Below are 25532 nucleotides of genomic sequence, written 5' to 3' on the forward strand. Positions count from 1 at the left end.
GCTGCCTTCTCCCAGGAGTGACTGCTGACTCGGAGCTGACGTGGAGTATGATAGTCCCCTCATGCTTCTCACTTGACATATACTTCTGTCACTCCAAGGGGGTAGCACCAGGAGTCTAGAGAAGAGCCAGCAGCCTGGCCTCAGACTGGTAATGATACCCGTGGAAGATCAAGTGTAAGACTGATCAGAGGGCTAGGAAAAGCAGGCAAGTATATCCTATTTGGAGGGACAGTGTTTCAGTTACCTAGCAGAAGCAGAGAGGTAAACTCCTTCTGCCCTGCTGGTCTCTCTCATTTAGCCAGTTGAATGCATGCTGCACCGAGTTCAAGAACAAACAACTAGTAAAAAGAAAAACACACCTGTCAGCAACACAAGCAAATCCCATGGTCTTCTTATTGCTGGAATTGGGGGAAAGAGTTTGGGAAGGTCTTAAGGAGATCAGTGTGGTTTTTTTTCACCTCAACACTGCCTCGTGGGGCTGGAAGGTGCCATACACACCCTTCTGTGAGGTCATGGGTGGCTGCCCCACCTCTCTCAGGATTCCGGCCTTCTACCTCATAAGCAGAAAAGGCTGCAGACCATCAGCCTCCAGCACCTCCAACATCTTCCAATATCTCATGGACATAACACCTTACACACCTGCTTTTGCAGGGAAGATGTCTTTCTTTTAAGACCACCAGGAACAAAGATCCATCAAAAGGTAAATACAAATTGTGTGGATTTATGATCTTCATTCCATGTCCTTCTTCCCCGATACTGCTTAGAATTTGTTTTCAAAATGCCTGAAAAGTACAATAGATTGGTTTTCATTTGACTCCACTATTCTCCTACAGCAGTGATTAGCAATCTCACAGATATGTACTGAGTTCGTGCTTTTTCTTCCTAAATTAGAATGTACATTTGCACATAGAAAGTGAACAGGAGCCAGGAACTCCTGCCTCTCCAACACTCAAAGTATTGCTTCTTCTGCTGATCTCTTGCCTCTAAAAAAATACCCCTAAACTGAGTGCCATGTGGGTCAGGAGCAGGGAGAAGTCATGTCTTACAGAAACTAGATGTTTCAGGTCACCATGTCACCACAAACCTTTTGTCTAAGTAAGGAAATGCTTTTTGTCTCCTCCGAATTCCCTCTCCTGACCCACATCACCCAGTCTGCGGCTTCTGCTGGTCCTGGTTTTTCATTCCAGCCGTGGCCTCTCAGCCACCTAAGCTCCCAAGCCCTGGGCTTTTTCCCTGGTGGCTGTCAGAGCTGCATTCCCATTGCCATCTAGTGGCTTCCATGCAGATGAACGCAAAAGAAAAAGGAGTCGGAAGATAATGATTTAAGATTGGGATAGTAGGAGGCTGGCGGGGGGTGGGGGGGGATAGTTAAGAAGACGATGGAATGGAGAACTTCTTTGATGTAATTTCACCCGTCTCTCTATTTTCACAGGCACGGTCTAGCTATTAAAATAAACATATAATATTGAATATTAACAAGTATGTATGAATTTGAATATGCTTCTAATATGGGAGGAGCTGGTACTAAATGGATCTATACATTCTACTGACTATAATTTTACTAGATTAATCTATCATGGAGATAAACAGGAATTGATAAACTGCATGTATAATGAAGATTTTAATCTTTTTCATGATTTGGTTTGAGATTGATCTTTGTGACAACAAAAAAATAAGTACAGGAAAGAGAGCTCTTAAAATAGATATATTTTTATTAATTCTTTTTTTCCTTCAAAGATCAAAGCAAAAAAAAGGCAAACCACAGCAAATCAGAGCTTGACAGCAAATCATGTTCTTCTAGCTTTGTTTTTAAAATCTGCAAAATAAGGACATTCGGTAGCACTTTGTGAAATGAAGAATCTGTGCATGTTCTTGGCAGTCCCGCATTGGTGGCTTGTAAAGAACTAGAAAACAAATTCAGCACATTAATAGGGCTGTAATCCTACAAACCCTTGTTTAAGTGCATAGTGCCATGTCAATAAACAGAGCAGCAGCTGTGCACAGAAATGTTCACCTGTGGATGAGCAGGAGCAGGGCAATACTGAGCATGAGGGGTCGCTAACAGTCAGACACGCCTGCTGCTCTACAGCTGGTTTCCCTCAGCGGTGGGGCAAGGTTGTGTGTGTTTGGCTGTAGGCCCATGATTTTCTTATCTGTTAATCTGCTGGCATTAGATTTTATTTAAAGATCTCTGGCTGGCTCCTCAGGCAGGAATGGGACAGGAAATAGCAGATAAATGTGCTTCAGCTAGTCCTTGTAATCGCTTCTATGAACAGGGAATTGAGCCTATCAGATTTAGAACAAATCCACACTAAGAGAGTTTAGCAACTACACGTGTTCTGATGAACCATCTAGATGATGATATGGAATGCTTTGTTGAAATAATTTTCTCCCATCATGATGTCATTTTGACAAAGAAACTCGGTAAGAGAAAAATAACACCTTCTCTCCACTACTGTTCCAGCAGTGAATATTATTGTCACCACTACTAATAACATTTCAAGGTTATCTACAATGCATTCTGGAAAACAGCTGAAAAGGTGCCAAGTATTTAAACTGTTGCCTCCCAAGAACACCTTTAAGCCAGTTTACTATTAACATATTTCTGTGCCAGTTCTCTGATCTGACACATTTTTTGCTCTGCTGCCACTAATAAGAAAAAAAAAATCCAAATTTCATCTACCATAATGAAACAAAAAAAAATTCTGCAGAAGTAGCTGATGCAGTCGTTGTCACAGCAGGAAAGAGAACATCGACTTCATTCACTGAACCTGATGTCTGACCAAAGAAGTCACTTCATGTATGGCACGCTGGTATTTTTCTGAGGCTTCTTTAAACTCAGCCAGGTGCTCCTCATAGCTTCTCACAGCAGCCAGAAGCTGATTCCTCTCCACAGCTCCCAGAATGGCATGGAGGATCATTTCAATGCCGAGCCCAAGAATGGTGATGCTGATTCCCCCAAGAACGGATGCCCCGATCTGTGCAAGGAGGCTGACGAGTTTGCTAACAGTGAGAGTTATAAGGTTGGAGCCAATTAGTTTGATAGCTACCATCCCAGCTGTTGAAGTTGCTTCTCCAAGAATGATGGAAAAAACTCGATGGGCTATTGCAATTTTCTCCAGCTCAGGCTCTTTGATGTCATACAGCTTCTGGTATAGCACAGGCTCTAGCTTCTCCTTCATGTCACTATCAATCTTCTGTACCTGACGCTGAATCTCACTCATCGCTTGAATGATAATGTCACAGTTTTCCTTGACCGTGCTGCTCTCTCTCATCTTGATGTGGCTAATAGTACATCCCAGGTGTGCGTTCAGAACTCCAGCCAGCTCATTTGTTGCGTGGAAATTCATGGACATGCAGTCAAGCAATTCCTGGTGCAGATGGATCAATTCTTGTCGTCTCTTCGGGTTATCTGGATAAAGGAGGTCACTCAGCGCCATTCTTCAGAAATAAACTACTTCAAGAGATCAAAGAAAGTTCTCACTGTTTACATCCATAATCCCAGCCCTTAAAAAGCAGTGAAATGTAAGCTGCTTTGTCCCTGCCTCACTGATTCTTTTTATACTCAGCAAATCAAATCCCAAAACATAGCTTGTAAATCTAGAAATCTTAAACGTTGATTCATATCATTAGCCAAATGATTGCAAAAGGACCTTATGAGACATGAGAGCAACAAAAACAGCTAACAAATATGTAATTAGCATATTGTTAAAATGAGCATGGGTCTTTCTTCACCTAGGAAACTGCAGATGGTAGAAGCAGAACTAGTTCACTAAAAAACAGAACAAGCTCATCTAGTCAGCAAAGTCTAAAATAAGCTGTGGAAATGAAAGGCCTGTTACAGAGACACTTTTGTATCAGCCTATTTTTTTCAGTCAGTGGCATCTAATTTTTAAATGACTATGATGATTGGTAGAGTGGGCACAGTCTGTATCAGCGTAAGGGTGTTTAAAGCCACTTCTTGCATTTAAGAGGAAATGTTACCATATAAGAACTTTGTGTGCATACTAATCACCTCACATTTGGGAATTCAAAGAGAACAGCAAAATTGTCTATCCCAAAAGCATCCTAACCTATTTCACCTTACACACAGCTCCAACTGTGTTTTCTTCCCTGATATTTAGTCCCTTTTCCCTCATTGATTATTTCTTCAATATTCCTAATCACATCCCTTTCTAATGCTGTCATTGAATCCCCATTGTTTTTTCACTGGTGAATGTCAAGCATTACCTGCCTGACAACATACAGAGTCCAAAGTGACTGAGTTACCAGTGATTGTGGAGTTACTTCTCATCTCTAAGCTTCTATAATCAACTCTGTGCCACCTTCTCTTAACCCATCACCAGCTGCAAAGTAAAAATTCTTTAGCATGATTTTGACTTAGATGCATGCATCTTACGTTGCAACGGGGGCAGACTATGAAGGAGTAGGATGACTGGTTTCTTGGTACTTTCATTTTCTCAACCCTTTTATTGCAAATCTGGGCCACCTTCATGCATTACTTTTCATTTTTCCAGGATAAGTCCTTTCTTGCTCTTGATGCCTACACACCACAGCTATAGGTACAAATAGTTGTGTGTAGGAGACTAGCTAGATTTTTTTTCTTAAAAGATACATTCATGTCATTTTGGTCCTCTGGAGTTCTTGCATTATCTGCTAACTGCAAATCAACTGGCACTGACCCAGCTGTATTTCACTAAGCACACACTCCCCAACAAAATCACTGTAGAAACACAGAATGATTTCAGCAGTCCTCTAGACAGCTTTTAGTCTCAGCTTTGAAATACGAACCAGTCTGAAGGGATATTTTTTTCCACATTCTTTTGCACAGCAGTGTACATTTCTTTCAGCCGCTTACCTTGTATCTCTGTTAAGAGAATAAACTCTTTAACTCATCTTTCTTCAAGCTGGAGGAAGCAAAGTTCGTATACAGTAAAAGATTGTGATTTTCAGGAAACATAAAACCCCGACAGTATGATTTCATATCAGCTCTGCCTCTGGGATGTTGGCGGCTTGCTCTCTGACTCAGTGTTAGATTAATCCTTTCCACTCCGGTGATGTTTTGTTGAAAGGCCATTTGTTTATGCTCATTTGCAGAAATTGAGAAGAAAAAAATGTTCCAAAAGGAACAGCACATAAATGAACATTTTACGTACAAGAAAGCTGTGGAGGAGACTTAGAGCATGTATCTATTCTGTATGAACCATTCTTTCAGCTTCCTATGACTGCTGTTCATTTCATGTCCTTTAAACCTAAAACTGCCTCTTACTCTTCACATTAACACTTTTGCCAATTTTTACAGTTGTTCTCTAGAGTTAGGCAGGCCAGATATATTTCTGTATTTCTGCCTATTTCTCGAGCTCCCCAGAGATTTTTCCCAGAGGATTTTCTAGTTAAACATTTAGACTGCCTACCTGTTTTTGCCTGAGTGCTCCTGCAATCAGATGAATGCGTACAGGACAGTGATCTCATCCTCTTTCCCTTGTGTTCCTCTGGTGGTTTCCAGCAGCATCTGATGAGTTAGGAATCCAGAGCTGGGCTTCAGCTGGGTCCTGTTGCCTGCCTGCTTGTCATTAATTTTATTATGTGATGTTTACCCTGATTTTTCTCATTTTCTTCCTCGTTTCCCCTTTCTTCCAATTTTAACACAGTTTATTTGATGCTAGTTCAAAATTGTTATTTTCCTCCTAAGGCTGTCTGTTCCTGAAGAGGACAGGTACAGCATGAATGTGTCTGCCTATGAGAGAGGTACCATCACAAGTACCTACAGCCAGGGCTGAAAGGGGAAGGTATTACTTGCTGTTCTCAGGATATAAAACATGTTGGGAAGCACTTTTTATTCATATAGGTACAAGATTTGGTTTCATATAGGGATTTATAAATCTTTATTTCTGTTTTTGAAATAATGAATTGTTGCCATGACTGGTTTTGTACACCTGTGAATTATGGAAGAAAAGTTGAACAGTCCCACGTAAATAGAAAAATAGCACTGACAGTGAAATCGGTACAGGCTTTGTGTGTCCCAGCAAAAAAAAAGTTTGTACTTCTACATTCATCCAGGCTAGACATCTTCCAAGCTCTGATCCTTCAAGAGATGGACCTGCTGCCCACTAGCATCTGGTTGCCAGTGTTGCCTCCTCAGGAGAGAGTGGTTCTCAGATGAAAGTGCAAGATCAAGCATAAAACAAGTAATCTGCAACTGCCGGCTTCTTTTCCCATGAAAAATGAGCTATTGTATTCAACTCAGAGACAGAGTACCAAACCCCACTTGTTTTCAGAGCTGTAGACATGTGAAGATGAGCTATGAGAGAACAGTAATCATTTCACTACAACTATTACATGTCTGCAATGGTCAGTTAGTTGCTCACAGCTTTTTCCCATCTGTGACTCCTGTTATTGACTGAGAATGTCATGTAGTCCTGAAATATTTCTTCAAATATAGGACTGAAATGAATTCATCGGGCTGGCAACTGCCAGTGACACATTCTGTAGTCTGGAAGCCAATTTTAGATTCTCAAGGTTAGCAGTGGGTGCAAATTCTCTTTTGAGTCTCTATCTATCCTTTGGAACATGAAAATCTTTTAAACAATAGACAAGCAGTTTTGTTCCTGCTTTACTCCAGCTCTTCAAGGAAGATAAATAGCTGTTGTTTCATATCTATATGAAGTCTGGGGAAAGGACTTCATCTGAAGTGTCTCTCGCCCTTCTTTGCTGCAATTTCCCAGGTTCTTTCCTCTGGTGCTCTGAGAGTGGAAGAAGATGTGGAGTCCCAGAGACAGCTCTGGGTGAACAACAGTGGATACTGAAAAACATTTTGCTGTTTCATGTAATTTCATACCACTTGCTTCATGGGAAGGGAAAGAAGGAAGAGGCAAAGAGTTGAGCTGCATACTGAGAGAAAAGCCTTAAAGAGTATGGAGTGGGATGGAGCTGATAAAATTTGTCTGATGCAACCAGTCTGTCTTCCCAGGGCTCTAGCAGAGACAAAGACAATATCAGAAGCAGTCCCCCAGCAGCGTGTTGTCCCAGGACTGTGCTGGCAGTTGGCCTTGGAAGGGCTCTTTGGTGTAAGCAGAAGGGCAGAACTTGCTTGGTAGTCAGAACGGTAGCAAGAGGGGAGCCAAGGCAAGGAGAATGTTTTTTGCTTCCACCTCTCAAGGAACGCTTGCAATGTCTAGCCACTGTATGAACTGACAAAGGTGGGTCACTTCACAGGAAGCACTAGCCTGAGAAAAAAACATTGCATTGCTCAGCTTTCAATTGCTTTGCCTGCTGCATGTAGATGACTGATGCATTTGACTCTGCTGTGTCCATTCCCCCTCCCCAGAATACATTTAATTCTGTGCAGAACCACCAGTACATACAATCCAAAGGGTTACATTTCTAAGGATGATGTAAAGTAGATTGTTTGATAGGACTTCCATAAATTTACCAATAAACATCAAAAAGGAGAGAATAATTCTAAAAAACACTACTTCTGTTGCTTTTCAGATGACATGCTGAAGGTCAGATCTGTAATTCCTGCATCCACAAGAATAACCACACTTGCAGCTGTTTACACCGTATTTTGCTGGCCTGCTTGGTAAGACCCCTTCAGATGCTAACAAAGAGTTTTTTCTAATTCTGAAGGCCTGGGGGGAGGGTCAGGTAGTTTGATAATTTGTAATACTAGTTTCAGAAATGTAACATTCTAGATGAAAATATTTTCACTCCCCCACCCATCCACCCTTCCCTGTCTCCTGGATTTCTTCTGTTTACTTTTCAGAGCCAAACCCTCACTCCGGAAATGTTAGCCCGCCTCGGTTTTAAGAGTGATAAAGAAAGGATCATTAAGGCCTGCGAGAATCTGTATGACTTAGTATACATCTATGTCTCTTCAACCAATGCAATATTCAAAATCCTCAATCAGTATCTTGGCACTGAATTCCCCATCTTGGCAGTAAAAGAAAACTTTAGCATTAAAGAGAATCTGCAGCTCCTGATCAGTGCTTTGAAAGAGATGCAAGCCACCATGGGATATGACACAGATGAAGAGGGAAGCATAAGCCGAAGTTTTTATGCTAGAATTGCTGGTCCCATCAACACTTTGCAGGACAACGTGGCTACAGTAAAAGGTCTTTATGAGAATTATAAGGGGGTTGTAGGAAGCATCGTGGGTGCACTTGTTGGAGTGATGTTAAAAAAAGATAATTTCCCTGACACAGTAGAGGCTGCTGTTCATCAGTTACTGAGTTCACCTGCTTTGTCCCTCCATGTATCAGAACTTCTCTTGGACTATGCTGATATCGCTAAGATGCTGCAACAAAATGAGCCACCAAGCACCACAGCAAGCGGCTCCTCCTCAGGTGAAACATCACAACAGCTCAGACTTCGTTCTCTACCCTCCTCCTCTTTTTTTTTCATACGGACCCTCCTTCAAGGACACAGAACCATAAAGAAAAGCCTGAAAACAGCAGCTGACTACTTAGAGGAGGCTTTCAGAGTGCTGAGGCCACCTTGTGAAGCATTCCAACTCTTTGTTAAAATGCTGGAATCCTGCATCCCAGCAATAGCAGAAAAGTTGGAAGCTCCATAAATGTACTGATGTGTTAGAAGTTCATCTTGATTCCTTTACCCTCGATGGAAAGTTTGAGCAGGCTTGAACATGCCCGTACAAGACATATCTGCAGCAGCTGCTTCTGATTCTCTCCGTAGTTCTTTTTGAAATCTGTACCTAGTTATCTCTGAGCATTTAGGCGTCAAAATAAAGTTCTGTTGATAAATTATTTGAAATCACTGGTAAAGCAAAAGCAACAAAAATGTGGTGTGGAATATAGGTACAAAATAAGCTAGTAGTAAAATAGTTCTGTATTAAATCTGTTCTAACTGTGCGGACAAATATGTCTCAGGATTTCAGGAGCAGTAGTTCAGTTTGACAGAACATGCTACTACATATTAGATGATTAGATGATGGCGTCTGGCATTGCATACACCTAAATCTGGTACCTGCAATGCTGAGCCTCAAGCTACTCCTTTTAGTCTACCCCCAAAAAAAACCAAAGACCCCCACATTCCTTAGGTGTCTACATTTCTAATGCTCAGGTGCCTGAAGTTCTGCACTCCTTGCCTCAGGATTTCCAAGGGAACGGCACCACCAAGCTTTCATGGAGCTGCTTGGAGAGTAAAGCAGTTCACCCAGGTGCTTTTGAATACCCTTACTTTTAACTAATTAGCTGGTCAGCAACTTGTGCAGTCCTCTTATATTCAGATCTCATTTGGATAGCTAATTTGTTGCTTACCGCTTTGGAGGGGTGATGGTGAATACAGCTTCCTGCCAAGTTCACTGGTGACTGAGAGGTGTTACCACTCAGGGGTCATTTATGAAACGTATCAGTGAGTTTCAGTTCAGTTATTTAGTGACTCCTCCACAAAGTTAAATCACCACAACTGGTCTCTTGACCATAGCCTCAGCCCAGGCCCAAGGGGTGAGGAACCAGGGGTGAAGAAGTAGGGTAGGCATACTGGAAGGGGGATTTTGCAGGCAGAAAATGTTCTTTATCTTTTCCACATTGTTATGTTTTGGAGATGGAAGAACTTCATAGCTGTTCTAGCTTGGGCATCTAAGTTACCAGAACTGGTAACTGAACATGTAGAAGTTCAACCCCCAACATTAATCATTGCAGAGCACTGAAGCAAAAAGACAGGTAAATAAATTTCAGTCACATCCAACACCCATGAAGAGAGCAGTGGGTTCCACAGGCTCTCCTTCATTTCAGTGTAAAATAACCAACAGATATTCATCAGCCACTAGAGGACTGTTAGGAACACATCACCTGCCTGACTTTTTTAAAAGAAATGCTAAAGGCAAACATAAAAGCTGAAGACAGTCCTGACACATCTTGTGACCCTCTGCTGCTAAGTTCGTGTCTCAAGAAAGCTTTATGCTTCTGTCCTCTGCGTGTGAGATGCAGATGGTCAGTTTGAGATGAGAGCTATCAGATGGCTTTGGTGTATGGGATCATGTATTGGGGAAAGGCAGATGTGCTGCAGCCATAGCCTTGGCTGTCACCAGGGACACGGCACTTACAGGAGATATGTAAGGCTGCACACTTACCCACCAGTCTACCACCATGGTGCCTTCTCCATCACACAGCCAGATGCACTCTCACTAAAAGTTACTAAGAGATCTGTAAAGATGTTGTTAAAGTCCATGTGTGCCTTTCCTGAATGCCTAAGGGACAAACTACCTACAGTGAATGGTGTCACTGCCCTGCTCTTCAGTAAGGCCATAGATAAATGCCCTTCTGTCTGAATGAGTCCAGGGAGTGTCTGTTTTGATGAGCTAGGCTGAATGACTCAGTTTCATCTGGAGAGCTGAGGCTAAAAGTGAGGGAAGTGATGAACCTTCTGTAACAACAGTAACTCCAGCGACTGATTTCCTGTCTATTTTCTGTCTTGATAATCAAATGTATACATCTGGATGTAGCCAGAGAATCGGTCATTGCTTAGCCAAGCACAAGAAAACTCCAACTACACCAGGAAGAACAGCAGAGGCAGAGGCAGTAGAACCACTGTTCTCAATTCTTGAAGCTGAAAAAAAAGTGAAGAGAGCAGTCACTTAGACCTCCTTTATCTAATTAGAGCTTCCTGCCCTGGCTAACACAGCATTTGCCCCAAACAGACACTTTCTCCAGTCTACCTACTATTCTGGCTTAGGGCTGGGCAAAAATTCTCATTCCTGAATGACTGTTTTGTGCCCAGAGGTTGCACTGACACACTGTTTTCCAAAGAGACAAAAGCAAGAGTCCCGTATTGGTGGAGGACTCTTAGGACAGGGCTGTGGAACAGACCCAATGTGGTCTTCCAGCACAGAACAGTTATCTCTGTAGCCAAGAAACCGACAGAATGTGCTTTGCCGATCAGCACCCCTCCTCTTTTCTGCCACAGGAGAGAGAACAGGACTAAAGCAACAGTAGTTTTGTTTGTATTTACCTGAGCCTGCCAGAGTAGTGGTGGATCAAAGTCCAGTGTAATCCTGAGGCCTGAAGTATAGCTGCCTTGCAAGCCACCAGGATAATATCTGAATTCAGGCTGCCTGAAAATCTCATCTGCCATTGCAATAGGGATGCTGGGGCCCCAGCGCATGTATCCTGCAACATCCTTGCAATGGCAGATGGGATAAGTGCACGCCGAAAAGAACCCTGAGATCTGTTATGTAGCGGGTGGATTAATCATCAGTGAGCTGTAGGGTCTCACAGGTTTCGTGACAAATGGGTGAAAACTGGGTCATGTGGCTCTCACAGGCAAACACAGGAGGTAGGCTACAGATTGGACCTTGTGTGTGGCCCTCTATAGGTACAGCTGATGAGGGCTGATTGGGGTACTTGAGAACAGACTGTCCTGCATCCCACCTGCCCAAAGGGACTATATGCAGTACCTTCCAAGAGCTGGCAGTGGTACTTGCTGTAATTCCCCACAGAATGCAGGTGCAGACGGTTGCCGTACTCTGTCCGGAAGAAGTTTTTGACAACGAACACCTCATAAGGGGGAATGAGGACTTCCTTCTCAGATGTGTGGTAAGAAAAGCCTTGCAGAGCTGCTCCCAGGCAAGTTGTCACTGTGAACAAAGTTTCATTTCCAAACTTCTGGGCTTCATTCCAGAGGCGAGACGTAGAAGTGAAACGGCCAAATCTCACTCTTCTGCCTACCGTGGCTTCAATATGTAAGTCTTTTACACCCCTATGCACTCGGTAGCACTTATGTTTCCCCATGGTCTCCTTGCTGCTCTGCCATTGCTTCATTATCTGGATAGCAGTTGTTAGGTAAAAGTGAAAATATTTGAAACTGAAGTTGTGTCTGTACTGCTCTGGAGAGCTTCCTGCTGTGGATGTGGCCCAGTTCAGCTGAGAGTGCAGGGAAGAATTCATGGTGTAAGCCATGAGGACTACGGCGTGACTCTCATGCATTTCCCTTAAGAGACCTACAGGGCTCTTTAACAAAGCCTTCTGAGCCTTCTTCCAAAGACTCAAATAGTTTTTATTAGCAGCTATTTCCTTATGGAAATAGTCTCCTCTCTCCAGTTCTTCCATCACCTGCTCTCTGCACCCCAGGTACTGGTCATCAAAGGAATGTAAAGCCATATCCATCATAAGGTGGGACACAGACTGCAAATCAAAAAACAAATGCAGGTTAGCATCAGAATGAGGTTTTTTATGTATATCTGTGGATGCAAACCAGGTTTTTCCCTACCGTCTCTTTTAATTTTTTTCAATATTGGCAGAAAAAGCACAGCAGGAAGGCATCTTCAACAAGCCCTTGCTGAGCAACATCACGCCAAAGCCCCACCTCAGGCAAATACCAACCAGAGTGCTAGAGTTCTTATTTTATGGCAGTCAGTGACATCAAAAACTTCAGAAGAGTTTTCTCTTCAGAGGGCAAGGGGATAGGGCCAATAAGACAGACCCATAATCCATCTATTTCAATATTCTGTTCATGATTAGTAAGTGGTTTTGAAGAGAGAAAGAATAAACAAAACAATATTCTGGGGCAGTGAAACCTGCACACATCTCAGGGGTGAATTTCTTCTTTCTGTCCTATAATACCTCTCGGACATGTTCTGGCTCCAGAGCGTGATGTTCAACAAAGACAATATAGTAGTACTGTGCCAAAACTTTTACTTACCCAGTTTCTTTCACTAAGGCCAGCTGGACTTGTTATGTAAATAAACATTAAAAACACAAGTAAGTATTTAAATAACAGGATGCTATAACAGGAAAATAATTTATAATATATTCTGTCTGTGAAATGACACTAATGATCTGTTTCTAGTATTTCTAATTAATAAAAACCCTGTGCGATAACATCTAAGAAATGGTGTGTTTGACAACAGCTCTTTTCCCTTTTTGATCTCTTAGTGGACTAGTCAAGTATTATAGCCAGTTGATAGTTGAACTCTGCAAGTAGATACTCACTTTATCTCAAACATTCATCCTAGACACATAACTAAATTGATAGCTTTCTCTGAAGTTAGAATGGCCCATAAACTATAGCAGGATTCATTTTATTTCTTCATGGTACTGTAATTTCTTTGAGGGGGAGCTAAAAGACAGTTTCAAGGAACAGAGCAATATGGTCACTGCCCATCCAACAACACATTGCTGTTGTCAGAGTCTCAGATGAAACAGGCTGGAAAAGGAGAGGAACAGTTCTATGAGACCCAATCCAACGTTCCTTAAAAAATAATCATACTTAACATTTATCTAAAAAAAAAAAAAAAAGGTTTTATTTCAGTGGGATAAGTGATTTCACCATTTCAAACAAAGTACAATGTTTACCCCTCTTACCAGTCTTCGCAAGGAGATCAGCAACAGAAGGCTGGCCAGCAGAGGTACTGACATCCTAGAGTCCACCCAAGACACTATTAAGAGCGTTGAGCTGAAGTAGAGAACACCTGCATCTGTTTCTTTTCCTTTTTTCTTGAATTCTGAAGTTTTTAATTTGCACTCACGTCTTTGTGACAATTCTTCAACCAAAGATTGTTCGGTAGATTCTTAAAGCAATTCAGATGTCATTAATCAAGCCAGGCAGTTTACTGGTAGAAGTAGGGCCATAATCCATAGGGAAGCATCTAGAATCACTGAGACTTTATGAGTTGTTTCTTCACTCCAACTTTAGCTGGTGTAGATGTCCGTCGCCTTGATATTGCTCTTTATTCTAAGGTATTTTGCACTCTTGTTCTTGCAAAGAGGAAGAAAACTCTTACTTGGATAAGTCTAAGGGAGTTTTCTCCTGAGGACTATATGTGAAGATGAGGTGGAGAGTACTCCCTACCTAAGAGCTTAAAAAGTCCCCTTAATGAAGTGCTGAGCTCTGATAAAGCCAACACAGGAATGCATGGTAGGTTGGGATCCCATCTGGAAGCAGAGATAACATAACTGCCCCACTCCTCCTTAGTTCCTCCCAGTTCCTAATAGTGTGCTACCAATCCTCCACTTATACCACTACAGGGTGGCACCTTGTTGAACTATTTAAATGGGTACACTCAGAATGAGGGTATAAATCCATATTCTACACCAAGACTAATCCCTCTCTACTGGCCACTTTCCAGTTAACCTTCCAATCAAAGGGCAATGAGCTACCCACATGCAAAGACCCATGGCCTCTGACAATATTTCTGCACAGAAAAACAGCAAAAAGTAGTTGTCAGGGCCTCACTCTGTGACACAGAGAACTGAAGCTTGCTTTTCATTGCCTGCTAGTGATAGGTTGGTCAGACAGATTTTGAAGAGGGGCACCTGCAGTCATAGTGTGATTCCATGGGAAAGGCAGCATCTGTGCAGCTGCTTGTTTTCTGTGGACAGAGAGCATTTGCTGAAATAGCATGAGGGATGACAAAAAGGTCTTGTACTGGGTTGCCTCAACATGATCTATAACACTGCACTAACTGATTTTGATTCTGAGTGAGTGACAATATCTGCAGCCACTGGTGGTATCAGATGATGACGTGAAAGATGATGCAAAAGTTGAAGACATGAAGGATGATGCAAAGTGATAAATGCAGCCTATCCACTTCTCCTTGGAACTGCCCCATCACTTTGGGCTGCACTTCAGAAAGCAGTTATTCAACTAGCGAAGTGAGTGCAGAGAAAGGGTTGTGAATTTATTCAGAGGCACCTCCTCTCTTGTTTGTGTAGGGATAAAAAATAGCTAACAACTGTGAAAGGCTCTAGTGGAAAATTCACAGTCAGGAAAAACAGCCACTCTAGAATGTGAGAGTCGCTATCAATCCAAATGGATATAATTCAGTTGCAGATCATGTCTCTTGCCTATTTTTTTTTCTGGCCTTTTAGCGTATGATGCATTATGAAGTGAATGGGGAAGGAAACCCACTCACGGGCTGTGCATTTTAAAATCCTTCAAAAGTAGCGTAGGGTACTGTCTCATGACCATAAATACAATGGCCATAAGATGGCAGCAGAGGATGTGTAATGGTATTTAAATGTACCCCGAGCAGGTGAAAATCGAGCTCCTTCAATCCAACATTATATTTGTAATCTGAATTGTGCACTCAGCTCTCCAAAGGCCATACTGACTTCAGCCCATATAAAGATCTGGTGACACAGAATAGATTACATGATCAAGGCCCTAATGTTCACCTTCACAGAAAAAAAAAAATATATATATATATATATATATATGTATATCAAAAGGAAGTTACAAATATAAAACTAACAGAAAGATGCAAATACACATAGGATACTTTTAACAAACAAAACTATACAACAACAACGAGCCCTAACATTAGTACAGCAGATATTAAGCACTCACTAATCTCTAGCATTTTTCCTGATGAAAATTTTGCTGCTTTCAATGAGCACTTTGTTCATTTTTAATAGATGGCATTCAGAGGTGAGTCTTGTTGTGAGCAGTGAAGCTCCACCAGTTTATGCTAAAAGAGGAATCAGCCTCAGGTACTTGACCGAGACAAGCAGAGGTAATTATTTATGTTTTCTCCTTGGCCAAGGTCAGTATAGCCAATGCAAGTCATAACAGCTTGCCAAATGAAGGCTGTCACACACACATCAGCACTGGGGCAGGGTCATTTAGAGAAATGCTGAACACAGTAGATGATGAATCAGGAAAAGCTTGGTTCTCCTCTCCCTTACTGTCACAGTGTACCGGAATCATGATCTGAACTTCATTGTAGTCACTTCTGATTCACTTTGGAGCACAGGAGGGGAGAAGGAAGCCTCGTGCATCTGGATCCTGCTCTTCAGGGTTAACAAGAGGAGGCTTTATCTTCTGGACATCTCTTTAATTGCAGATATAGGTTGTACAGAGGAACAGAGAGAAGCAGCACACCAACCCACTTTATGTAAGCAGTATTTATTGCAATGGGTAGCTGGGAACGGCTGCACCAGCTTACATGGAAACAGAGAGATTTGGTCTTCCTCAGTCTCTTGTGGCTCAGCAGTCCCTATTGTTGGAGATGGGATCTGCCATCTACCTCTCAGGGAATGCAAGATGACAGACCATGTCAAGAAAGGCTGTGCAGAAAGTTGCTAACATGTAATATTCATACAGGGAGACAGAACGAAGTAGTGCAGAGGGGAGACAGTATATATATATGCACATGTATACGTTATATATGTATGTACATCAGAGAGAGAGCCAAGCTGCCTTGAATAAACAAAATGTTGGCCCAACTTCAATCCACTATTGAAATGCTTTATTTTTATTTCATAAAGTTTATTTTTTGTTGTTGTTTTGTTTCTTTTGGGAGCTATTTGAACACATTTAGATTCAAGCATCAATGCTAAAGCATCAGAGAAACAGATTTTTTTGTTTCTGCTTGGGTATATTCAGTCTCACCAGAAATCAATTGTAGCAAAAACAAGAAGAGATTTCCAATTCACTTTTCACAGTCATTGGTTGTAGCATACAAATGGAAGGGCTCATCTAAAAGGACTCCTCAGACACACTTTTTCAGATTTAAACATTGATGCTATACAGGCAGATTTTGTGACAGAACAATCAGAAGAGTGTACTGAGACACGATTTCTGGCTATGTAATAGCATTTACAATGGAAACAGGTAAGACAGTCTTCTCAACCATTTAACAGTGAAAATACCATGAAAGACAACTGAATAGAAATATTTTTTGATGAAAGCAAGAAAGCTAATGCAACCTAGAGAAGTGGGATAACTATTGCCTTGTTTTTTTCAGCTGGCTAGGGAGACAACTGAAGAATGTCCCAGTCTATCTTCCCTCCTTCCCACCCACAACCTTCTTCCTGCTGAGAGGTTCAGGGTGGTCCTAAGCCAGATGAACAAAGTGATCATCCCATCCTTAGTATCTCCCAAAGAAACGGTTGTAGGCCATGAAAAATCCTATTTGGTCAGACAGATAATCACAAGGAGGGTAGCTTTCACAACGCTCATGCATCTGCTCCATTGGGGTTTTGTAATGCATAAAGTACCTGGAGTGGACAAAGAGAAAGATGCTGTTCTGCAGATTCAGTCAATGGAGTTGGAGAGGTTTCATAGCCCAATATTAGCATGAGAAGAGTGATTCCCCAGGGTACTTCTCATGGTGAGTTAGATACCTACTTACATGGGGATAGACCTCCTTGACAAATGCTGAGGAAAGTCGGAATTGAACCCATCTTAAAGCAATTGCTCTTGAAGTTTTATCAGGAAAGGAGACCATAGAAGCAGTTTTTTTGTTTGTTTGTTTGTTTTTTGTCCCCAACCTCATTCCCCAGCTATTTTGCAATCTTTTTTTTTTTTAAACTTTATTATTTATTTTATAATTCATTTATTTTATTATTTCTTTTTTACCTTTATTTGTGCCCAGTTTCTGCTCATTTTCCCACTAGATACTCTCTTCCCTTAATTGAAGCAGTTTTCCCTCATGATCCTCATTTCTATTGTAGACAGCAAACCTTTCCCCTCACAGTTTTTGTTCTGCCATGCTGAGCAAGCCCAAATCTTTTAGTCTCAGCTACACAGTAGTTTCTTGTAGCAGAAGCTACTTTTATGATGACCCACCTGTAAGGGGGCAGTCAGTGTAGTCAGTAGAATTGCTACTTCTGAATTTCATCTTGTTTTTAATCACTCCAGGTTTCAACATCAGTCAGTTCCCCTGATACCATACACTGATCCTCTTCTCTACAGATGGGACCTCCCAGTTTTCTATCATCTAAAAACTACGTCATCCTTCCAGTCCAAGACACATCAAATAATAATTCTTTTTGACACGGGCCTACATGAGACAGTGGCTTAACAACTTCTTCTAGGAAATATGTGAAGAATATTCTTGCATGAGCTCAAATTTCTCCGAATGTTTATATCCAGGATTTCTCCAAATCTTTGTGCCTAGAATTTCTGCACAAATGGATATAGGACTTACAGCTTCAGATTTAGCTTCATCACTACAACAGAGCCGTGCTTCCTTTGTATGGAGGTAGAGGCAGTGACCAGGACTCTGTGATGCTCATCATCCTGGAATTTGGATCTAATGTCCCTGGAGGTTTAAGCAGCTTCTAACTTGTACCCTGTTGTTCCCATGGCTAGCCCAGAAAGCTAGTACTGTCCTCCATGGGAAGGAATAACAAAGTCCAGCTATGAGCTCCCAAAAGGATATTTATGAAAAAAAAAAAAAAAGAAAAAAAAAAGAAAAAAGAAAAAGAAAAAGAAAAAAGAACCATTTATCTATCAGTGTCGGTCTCTTAATACCTTTTTGTTTCTACACATGACGTGTAGATGTGTGGCAAATGATGAATGCTTTGCCATGACCCCCCAGCTTCCCACCCCCTCCTCAGAACAGGTCCAGAGTCCAGCTCTCAGCCTGACTCATGCATTGTTACCGTTCGTAAAAGTCAGATCTCTTCTGCCTCTTCACAAAGGCATTGGCAACTTCCTTTTTAATCTTGATACCTACCAAGAGAGAACACGGCAGGTTAGAGATGCAGGACCATTGACTATAGAAATCAGAGATCAGTCTACACTCTGAAAATGGACTGTTTTATTTCTTTGCAAGGAGATAACTTCTGCAGCCAATCCTACCTGCCCATTCACCACTCCCCACCCCACTGTCTACTCCAAGACTGACAAGTGGGCTCACTCCTCACCCCAGCCTGCCTGTCTACATGGAACAAGGGCTCTTCTGTCTTAAACTTCATTCCCTTATCATGTAGTATGAATCCATAGAATCATACAATTATTTAGGTTGGAAAAGATCTCTAAGATCATCTGGTCCAACCTTTATATGAGTCCACAGCAAATTTACAGAAGGCAAAGTCATGACTGAATAAGATACATATAAGGAGAAAATGAAGGGAATGGCACCCTGTCTCCCTAGTCCAGCTAACTTCAGCCTTGGCTTGCTTTCTATAACCTGCCTCAGACTGAGTGATGTGGGACAGGAGGCACCAGGCCTTGAAATACCTCTAATTAGCCATAAGCTACGAACAGCACATGGAACTGCTGATGCTCACATGTGCACAGTTCCATGGAAAGTGAAAGGTATGAAATAACAAAAGTAAATGTTACACAGGGAGAAATACACCCAGGACGTGCACATCCCGGTGTTCAGGCACCTGGAGAACATGAGAGGTCTTTTTGCCATGTCAGCATTCACCCCTGGTCTCTACTAACACACCTTGTCAGCACAAATTTCTTATTTGCCCCCTTGAATTTGTGGCTGTGCAAACAAAGGAGGGTTGTGGAGCACCCCACAAGCAGGAGCTAGAGCCACCTCACTGTCCCCAGCCAGGACTCAGCACAGCACAGCCTCTCTCTGTGAGATGGGCCCACACCAGCAGAGGTGTGTGTGGATGCTGGCACACTGGTAACTCCAGCAGCTGCACACCAGCACGTTTCAGTAGAGAAACTGGGAAACTATCAATGTCACCGGGGGAATGCAATTTCTAATACTGCCAGTGGAGAGACTGGTTTTTGTGCCCTTCCATCATCATTGCGGGATGTTTGTTTCTGCTTAGCCGGTGAGACGTGTCCCCTCACCAGCAAGCTGGGTTTAGTCAGGATCCAAATATTGACTGCACAGAAACTGCCAATTAATGACTCGTCAGAAATCACCACCTTTCCCTGAACACTCTTTTTGTGCATGCTTTTTTATTTTTCTCTCTTTCCCAATCGATGTTTTTATTGGCTCACTGGAGAAATACCAGCTTTCATGCTCACCAGCAGCTATGTTATCCTTCAAGGTGTGAAAAAGGAGGGACAGAGAAGATCAAGGGGGATTTTCCATGCAAATTTCTGTTAGGATCAGCTTGCCGTGAAACCTGTGGACATCCCAAGATGTGCAAATCTCCATGTACTGGGCAACCTGACAGAGGAGGGACTGCAACCCTCAGCAGCAGCCAAGCAAGGGACTTGCTTTCAGGTATCAAACCTTCCTTCTCTGTGATCCTACGCACTAGACTGGCTGAGCAGCAGATCCAAAGGAACAGTGCTTGAAAACCCTGGGTCAGGTTCTGCTCTCTTAAGAGGCTGGGGACAGAGCAGTCCCTTTGGAGGGGTCTCTGAGGCCAGATCAGAGAAGCAAGGAGACCAGTCATGTTTCTCCACCCACATCACCCTCTTTCATGGAGGGGAGATGCAGCCAGCCACTAACAACCTGCAGGGCTCATGTCTTGCCTCAAGATGTGAGATTGTGGAGATGCAGCCTATGGTTCCAGCACAGCCAGAGCGATGCTCCCTTGCCAGTACAGGGAGGCTGACCCCCCTTGTGCCTCCCACCCTGTGGCTGTGAAAGGCAGCCCCTCCATTTGCTGCACATGCTCCTGCACCTCAGGGGTGGTGGCACTGAGGGAGCAAAAGGGGAGCAGCTAGAGGGAGTCAACATGGTTCTTGTTCATCCCTTCAACCCATCAAAGGGAAGAAGGGAGGCAGATGCAGAGGAATGGAGCTAACAGTCATTACAACAATATACTCACTGGCAGCGCTGGGAGGTCCTGAGGGGTCTTCAGGATCTGTGAGACAGACAGACAGAAGAGTTTGCATGTGACGTCTGCTCTTCTGGTCCACTCTCTACCTGAATCCCTCTTTCTATTGAATGGATCCAGCTCCCCCCTTTTCCAGAAGGTCTGTCCTTCTCAGAAAGAATTTTATCAACATCCAGAATGTGGGGATAGATTTCTCCACCACAAAATTCACTCATTATGCCTGGATTCATTTAAATTCAACTTCTCTAAACAAAGTCAAATGACACAATAACCATACAACTACTGTGGAAGCTGGAGGAAGACCTTCCTTTTTCTTCCTCCCCACCCTTGCTAAGAGCAGGGACAGATGGAGCTAAGGGACCATTTGAGCAAAATCCCAGATTTGGACAGAATCAGAAGATAGCTGAGCATCTCCTCTTTCTTTTGAAAGAGGTTTCCCTGACTCTAGGGAGAAATCACAAGCTGTTAATAGGGAAGAGAAATAGGATTGAAAATTAAGAAAAACTCTACCCTCACAGCTTTGCAGCCTAGGGTTGGAGTATCTGGTTCACCAATGCCCTCCTTCTCTCCCCCCTAAACAACAATAAATTTACACAATGTATTTCTGTTTTCATTTCTAAACTTAATTCTTAATGCTTTCTGCAATCATCCAAGCAATACGTCCTCTAAGAGAAATGTTAGGTCTCCTCTTCATCTTGGCTTTCCCACACTGGACTGTTTCACAATTATTATTTTTCTTCCTCTCTTTAACCATATTTTTCTTCAACAGTGTTAGTTCCACCCAAGTCACCAGGTCCTTAGCATAAGCATACTTATGGGCAGAAAGAGGACTGTGGAGACCAAAAAATAACAACTGTGCTTAAACAAAGACTTTGTGAGAAGAGGTGTGTGTAGTTCTATTTTTAAGCAATGTATACATTCCTTGGATTTCAAAAATAAAAATAAAAATTAGAAGTTCCTCCAAGGCTATTAAGCAATCTGGAACATAACAATGACTGGGAAAACCAAAAACAAACAACAGCAAAAAGCGGAGATACACTCAAGAGTGAGAAAGTGAACAAGAGACCGACAGAGGGAAAACACAGATCAAACAAAATTCACTAAATATATTTGCCAGTATTGAATCATGTTGTATCTGATGCCAGGGACTTAATGAAAATTAACTTTGAATGAGATAATACAGGCAAAAACAGGGTCCCTTCTTACTTGGCTTCTCTTTTCCTGCTGTAGGGAGAAAACACTTGCTGTTTCTGATCTTTTGTCCTTTCCCTCTCTCTTCAGCTAGAGAATTGTCACTGCATTACTCTCTCTTGATCATAAAGTCACCATGGCTAAATCACCTTCAAATGTGATGTGCTTTTATTCAATGAAACAACACCCAGTTTTTCTAACCATCAATACGAGGTTTTTCCTCTCCAGAGTTCTCCACATGCCACATTTTTCTGCAGGTGAAGACTTGACTCGGTGCCTATCTCCGTGATCCTACAGCACCCCAGTGCTGGCAGGTATAAAATCCCCCTCACTGTGGTTGACACAACTCTTGCCTGCAGCTCACCCCAGGGCTGGGTTACCCAGTGACTCAAACCTGAGCATCCAGCCTACCTTTGCCAGATCACCTAAAAGCTTCAACATGTTAAAATAATTGGAATTCCCTGCTGCAATGCAATGGTGCAATACTATTTTTTTGACCAGTGTAAGAAAGCGCCCAGTAGGAGATAAGGCTGCCTACCCCCAAGCCCTGTTTTTAATTTACAGCTGCGGTGCAGCCCCTCAGAGACCCGATGTTGTGCAATGACCCGCGGCGCTGCCTCCCCCCAAAACCTTGCATCTCTCCCATGGTGTAGGGAGGCTCCCTGGGGGCTGCAGCTCCAGCAGCTTTCCTAGGGAAGACGTCCCCTTACCTTTCTCACACCAGCACAGCGCTGCCAGGGCCAGAGTCAAGACGAGCAGTGCCAGCAGACTCCTCATGTCGTCTTTGGCTGCGCTACTCTTCCTACACTCAGAGCGTTCCTGGAGGTTACCGTGGCTTTCTGGAGCTTGCTTTCAGGCAGCACTTTATATCCTGTGATTGCCTGGAGAGATCAGGGCTCTGGCTTGCGTTCCTGTGTCTGAGCTCCAAAACAAAGACCGTCCTTTGGGCCAGGAGACTATCAGGTCCTGGCAGCCTGTCGCGTTAAAGGGGACTTATCAAATGTCAAATCAGAGTCAAATGTTTGCCTGTTCCAGAGCCTCGTTGAGGACTTTCACTGAGACAGTTTCACAAAGTTGAACATATTTAAAAAGGTAACAGATATAACAGATTTGGCATTGCTGTTGATAAACACACTAAGTGTAATAGTGCTAATATATGATAACAGTGCTAGCAAAAGGCTGTCCTGGGTACTTCTCACCAAAAGGTGCAGAGCTTACCAAGAAGGTGTTCCTGTCTTGGTGGAGGAGAAAGGAGCATGGCTCATCATCTGCCTCTTCCAGGTCTACAGTTTCTTCTCTCCCAACCCAGCCCACCCACTCTTCTTTTTTCCTAACTCTAACACTTTTTCCTAACACTAACTCCCATTTAATATCCTAACCTTAACTGGTTTTCTCCCTGGAGTGACATTTATCATGATTTGGGTCTAGTGCTATAGTCATATATATGTTTAGCATGTACTTCATTGAGCTCATTATCATGTTCAGAGGTGTTAACTTTAATATTAATTTTACAAATAATCAAGCAAAAAAGTTTTACTCCAGGCACGGCAGCCTTCAAGATTTTGTTGTGCCACCAAAACAGGGCTGTCCTGCCACCACAAGACTACCTACTTCAGCAACCTCTCATACTGAACTTGAGGACCTCCATCCACAAAGTTTGTTTAAGAGATAAACAGGAGCAAGCTGCTCAACTCCCCCTTGGCCAAGGGTGGTGCTTATCATGACGCTAACAAGTCTGACTGTTCTCCGCACAGCCATTTGACATCCATCTCAGGACTCACGGCATTTCCAGAAAATTTTATCTGAGGTTTTGAATGGGTCTATTGAAGAAAAACAACTGGATAAAAAAATTGGTTTTATTAGAAACATGGAAGTCATTCAGCTTCTCCCAGGAAAGCCAGGGGACAGACCAGAACAGCCTAATGTGGAGCAGTTGCTTTCATGTGGTGCATGGGACTTTCTCATGTGGAAAATAAAATGAAACAACCTGATGGTGACTCTTTTCCCTCATCTCACGCTGACACATTTTCCTAAAGGAAAAGACATCCATAAAATGGTTTGCATAGGGCAAACATACAGTAGGTTTTCACTTCAGACAGTTTCAAGAAACCACTCCAGAGAGCTGTTTACATTATTGGGATCTTTGGAAGCTAGTTTGGGGAAGTAGTGGGGTGTCTTTCTTTTTTTCTCCCTGGAAATCTTCCCAGTTTGGAGGCTATGAGTCTGGCCTCTCTTGTCTCAAGATCAAATAAGTCTTTTGATTCCAGGGGTGTTTTATTTTTCAGGACTTGGTGGCTGTGGTTACTTGGTATATCAAGAGACCCGATGCACTTGGTACATTAAGGCCCAAAGGAAGGACTGTGCCCCTGAGAGCTCATCTCAACATGCTCCCTTAGCAGTGATGGTGTCTGCAAAGCCCCACATGCATGGAAGCATCACTGCTGTCCCTGTCCATGGAAGCATCAGTGAGGAGCACCCAGAGCCCACACTGCTCCTAGCACCGGTAACAAACCAACCAACCAACCCCAAACATGTAATTGAAATAAGCTCAAGTTGTGGGGCTTTTTTTTTTTTTTTCATTTGGTTTGTTTTTTTTTCCCCCAGTTTATAAGAATTATACAGAATCTATTCATTTCAGTGAGTATTGTAGCTCTGTCTTAAATTTTAAATTAAGTCTTTGGGTATGTCCTCAGATATGGTGACAGCCATTTCAGCTTCATTGCCAAATGTACTGTTTTATGACATTTATTGAGTCAGATGATGGGCAGTGCTTTTGTTCACACACAATATAACTCAACCTCCTCTTGCTCCTCACCGTGTGACCCTCTTCTACAGCCTGTCTACCAGTAACCCCATATTCCCCAAAGCCAGCAGCCAAGTTCCCCAAACTATGTCCCGCACACAGCATATGTATAACATCTTCCTCCACCTCACATCCAGTCCTCCTCGGCCCCCCACACAGGGGAGACATCCAAGGGTTACAGAATTAATAGGCTCCCAAGGGCAGTCACAGCCACTGGGGATTCGGCCAATCCTTAGAAACACTGTCTTTTAGCTTACATAGAAATTAGAGAAATTTCAAGTTTAAAAAACAAATGTTTAGCTTTTCTACAGTGCAGGAGAGATTGAACATATATACTAGCAACATCCAGCACGAGTGTCTTAAAAAGAAACATTCTAAAAATAAATAAATATCTTAATGTAATGGGTATTCTAAGAAAGCCATGCTTCCAAAAGAGAGCATGAAAGAATATAAATACAGAATTCTAATAATCCAAACAGCCTCATTTCTCTTCCCAGCTTTTCCCAAGCTTTTTGATCATCATGTAGTCTTTTAGACATGTTTGGTTATTGCTTACATGAATGAAATCCCTCTGAAACCTCTGCTATTATTCATTATTTATCCTGGTAAACCAGAGGTTGAAATTGCCAGATATTTCTGGACACAGACCCAGACAGCACTAGTGCTGTTCCTTCTGTTTTGGTGGTGTCACGGTGTCAAGTCAAACCCAGACACTGCAGACTTGTTGACTTTTAGGGTATGAAAGCTTTGCTTTGGTTTGTGATCATAAGATTCACCTACCTGGGAACACGCAGAACAAGTGAGGGTGCAAACATACCTAATCTGTACAGCCTTTATTTTTTCCCCTATGCTTATTTCTCTCTCACTTTTTCCTTTGGACAAAACTTAAGCAACTGTAAGGGTGGAGTTTCCTATCAGAAGTGTTTTCAATAAATAAATCTGTTTTCTTTCCAAAAGTTCATCTGCTAAGCTGGCAAAGCCTTGAAGTATATTTCTGAAAAGATGCATGTTTCTAATGTGGAAGGTAGATCTGGCTCTAGACTTAATTTCATAGAATAGTCAGCAGTTTGATACTTTATATCTCATTGCCT

General features: G+C 42.5%; 3 protein-coding genes across 5 annotated transcripts; all 3 read right to left on the reverse strand.

Moving 5' to 3' along the window:
* Positions 1 to 2627: 2627 nt before the first annotated feature.
* SMCO3 (single-pass membrane protein with coiled-coil domains 3) lies at positions 2628 to 5690 on the reverse strand. 2 transcript variants are annotated; one of them, XM_080595271.1, is made up of 2 exons: positions 5415 to 5690; positions 2628 to 3454 (listed from the first exon to the last, which is right to left on the reverse strand). In XM_080595271.1, exon 2 carries the CDS (start codon positions 3438 to 3440, stop codon positions 2763 to 2765), a length of 678 nt encoding a protein of 225 aa, XP_080451397.1. In that variant the 5' UTR covers positions 3441 to 3454; positions 5415 to 5690; the 3' UTR covers positions 2628 to 2762. The 2 variants fall into 2 exon arrangements, with proteins under 2 accessions (XP_080451397.1, XP_080451396.1); XM_080595270.1 differs by having other exon boundaries at positions 2628 to 3457; positions 5415 to 5684.
* A 2897-nt stretch (positions 5691 to 8587) lies between these two features.
* ART4 (ADP-ribosyltransferase 4 (inactive) (Dombrock blood group)) lies at positions 8588 to 15723 on the reverse strand. Of its 2 annotated transcripts, XM_080595257.1 has the most exons (3): positions 13323 to 15723; positions 11417 to 12143; positions 8588 to 10569 (listed from the first exon to the last, which is right to left on the reverse strand). In XM_080595257.1, exons 1-3 carry the CDS (start codon positions 13374 to 13376, stop codon positions 10478 to 10480), a joined length of 873 nt encoding a protein of 290 aa, XP_080451383.1. In that variant the 5' UTR covers positions 13377 to 15723; the 3' UTR covers positions 8588 to 10477. The 2 variants fall into 2 exon arrangements, with proteins under 2 accessions (XP_080451383.1, XP_080451382.1); XM_080595256.1 differs by having other exon boundaries at positions 8588 to 12143.
* A 125-nt stretch (positions 15724 to 15848) lies between these two features.
* On the reverse strand, positions 15849 to 22555 carry LOC308196449 (osteocalcin-2-like). Its single transcript, XM_080595438.1, has 4 exons — positions 22349 to 22555; positions 20439 to 20474; positions 18348 to 18417; positions 15849 to 16958 (listed from the first exon to the last, which is right to left on the reverse strand). Exons 1-4 carry the CDS (start codon positions 22413 to 22415, stop codon positions 16829 to 16831), a joined length of 303 nt encoding a protein of 100 aa, XP_080451564.1. The 5' UTR covers positions 22416 to 22555; the 3' UTR covers positions 15849 to 16828.
* Between the last annotated feature and the right edge of the window lie 2977 nt (positions 22556 to 25532).

Source organism: Anser brachyrhynchus (assembly GCF_964034855.1).
Source record: "Anser brachyrhynchus genome assembly, chromosome: 1".
Taxonomy (NCBI): domain Eukaryota; kingdom Metazoa; phylum Chordata; class Aves; order Anseriformes; family Anatidae; genus Anser; species Anser brachyrhynchus.

Bases quoted from the DNA above. Each gene is read 5' to 3' on its own strand.
- ART4 (XM_080595256.1), bottom strand. From the start codon at position 13,376: ATGTCAGTACCTCTGCTGGCCAGCCTTCTGTTGCTGATCTCCTTGCGA. The intron at 12,144-13,322 runs GTAAGAGGGGTA...TTTGATTTGCAG, and splicing joins TGATCTCCTTGCGAAGACTG to TCTGTGTCCCACCTTATGAT.
- SMCO3 (XM_080595271.1), bottom strand. From the start codon at position 3,440: ATGGCGCTGAGTGACCTCCTTTATCCAGATAACCCGAAGAGACGACAA.
- LOC308196449 (XM_080595438.1), bottom strand. From the start codon at position 22,415: ATGAGGAGTCTGCTGGCACTGCTCGTCTTGACTCTGGCCCTGGCAGCG. The intron at 18,418-20,438 runs GTGAGTATATTG...CTCTCTTGGTAG, and splicing joins AGGACCTCCCAGCGCTGCCA to GTATCAAGATTAAAAAGGAA. The intron at 16,959-18,347 runs GTAACAATGCAT...TGTCCACTCCAG, and splicing joins AGATCTGACTTTTACGAACG to GTACTTTATGCATTACAAAA.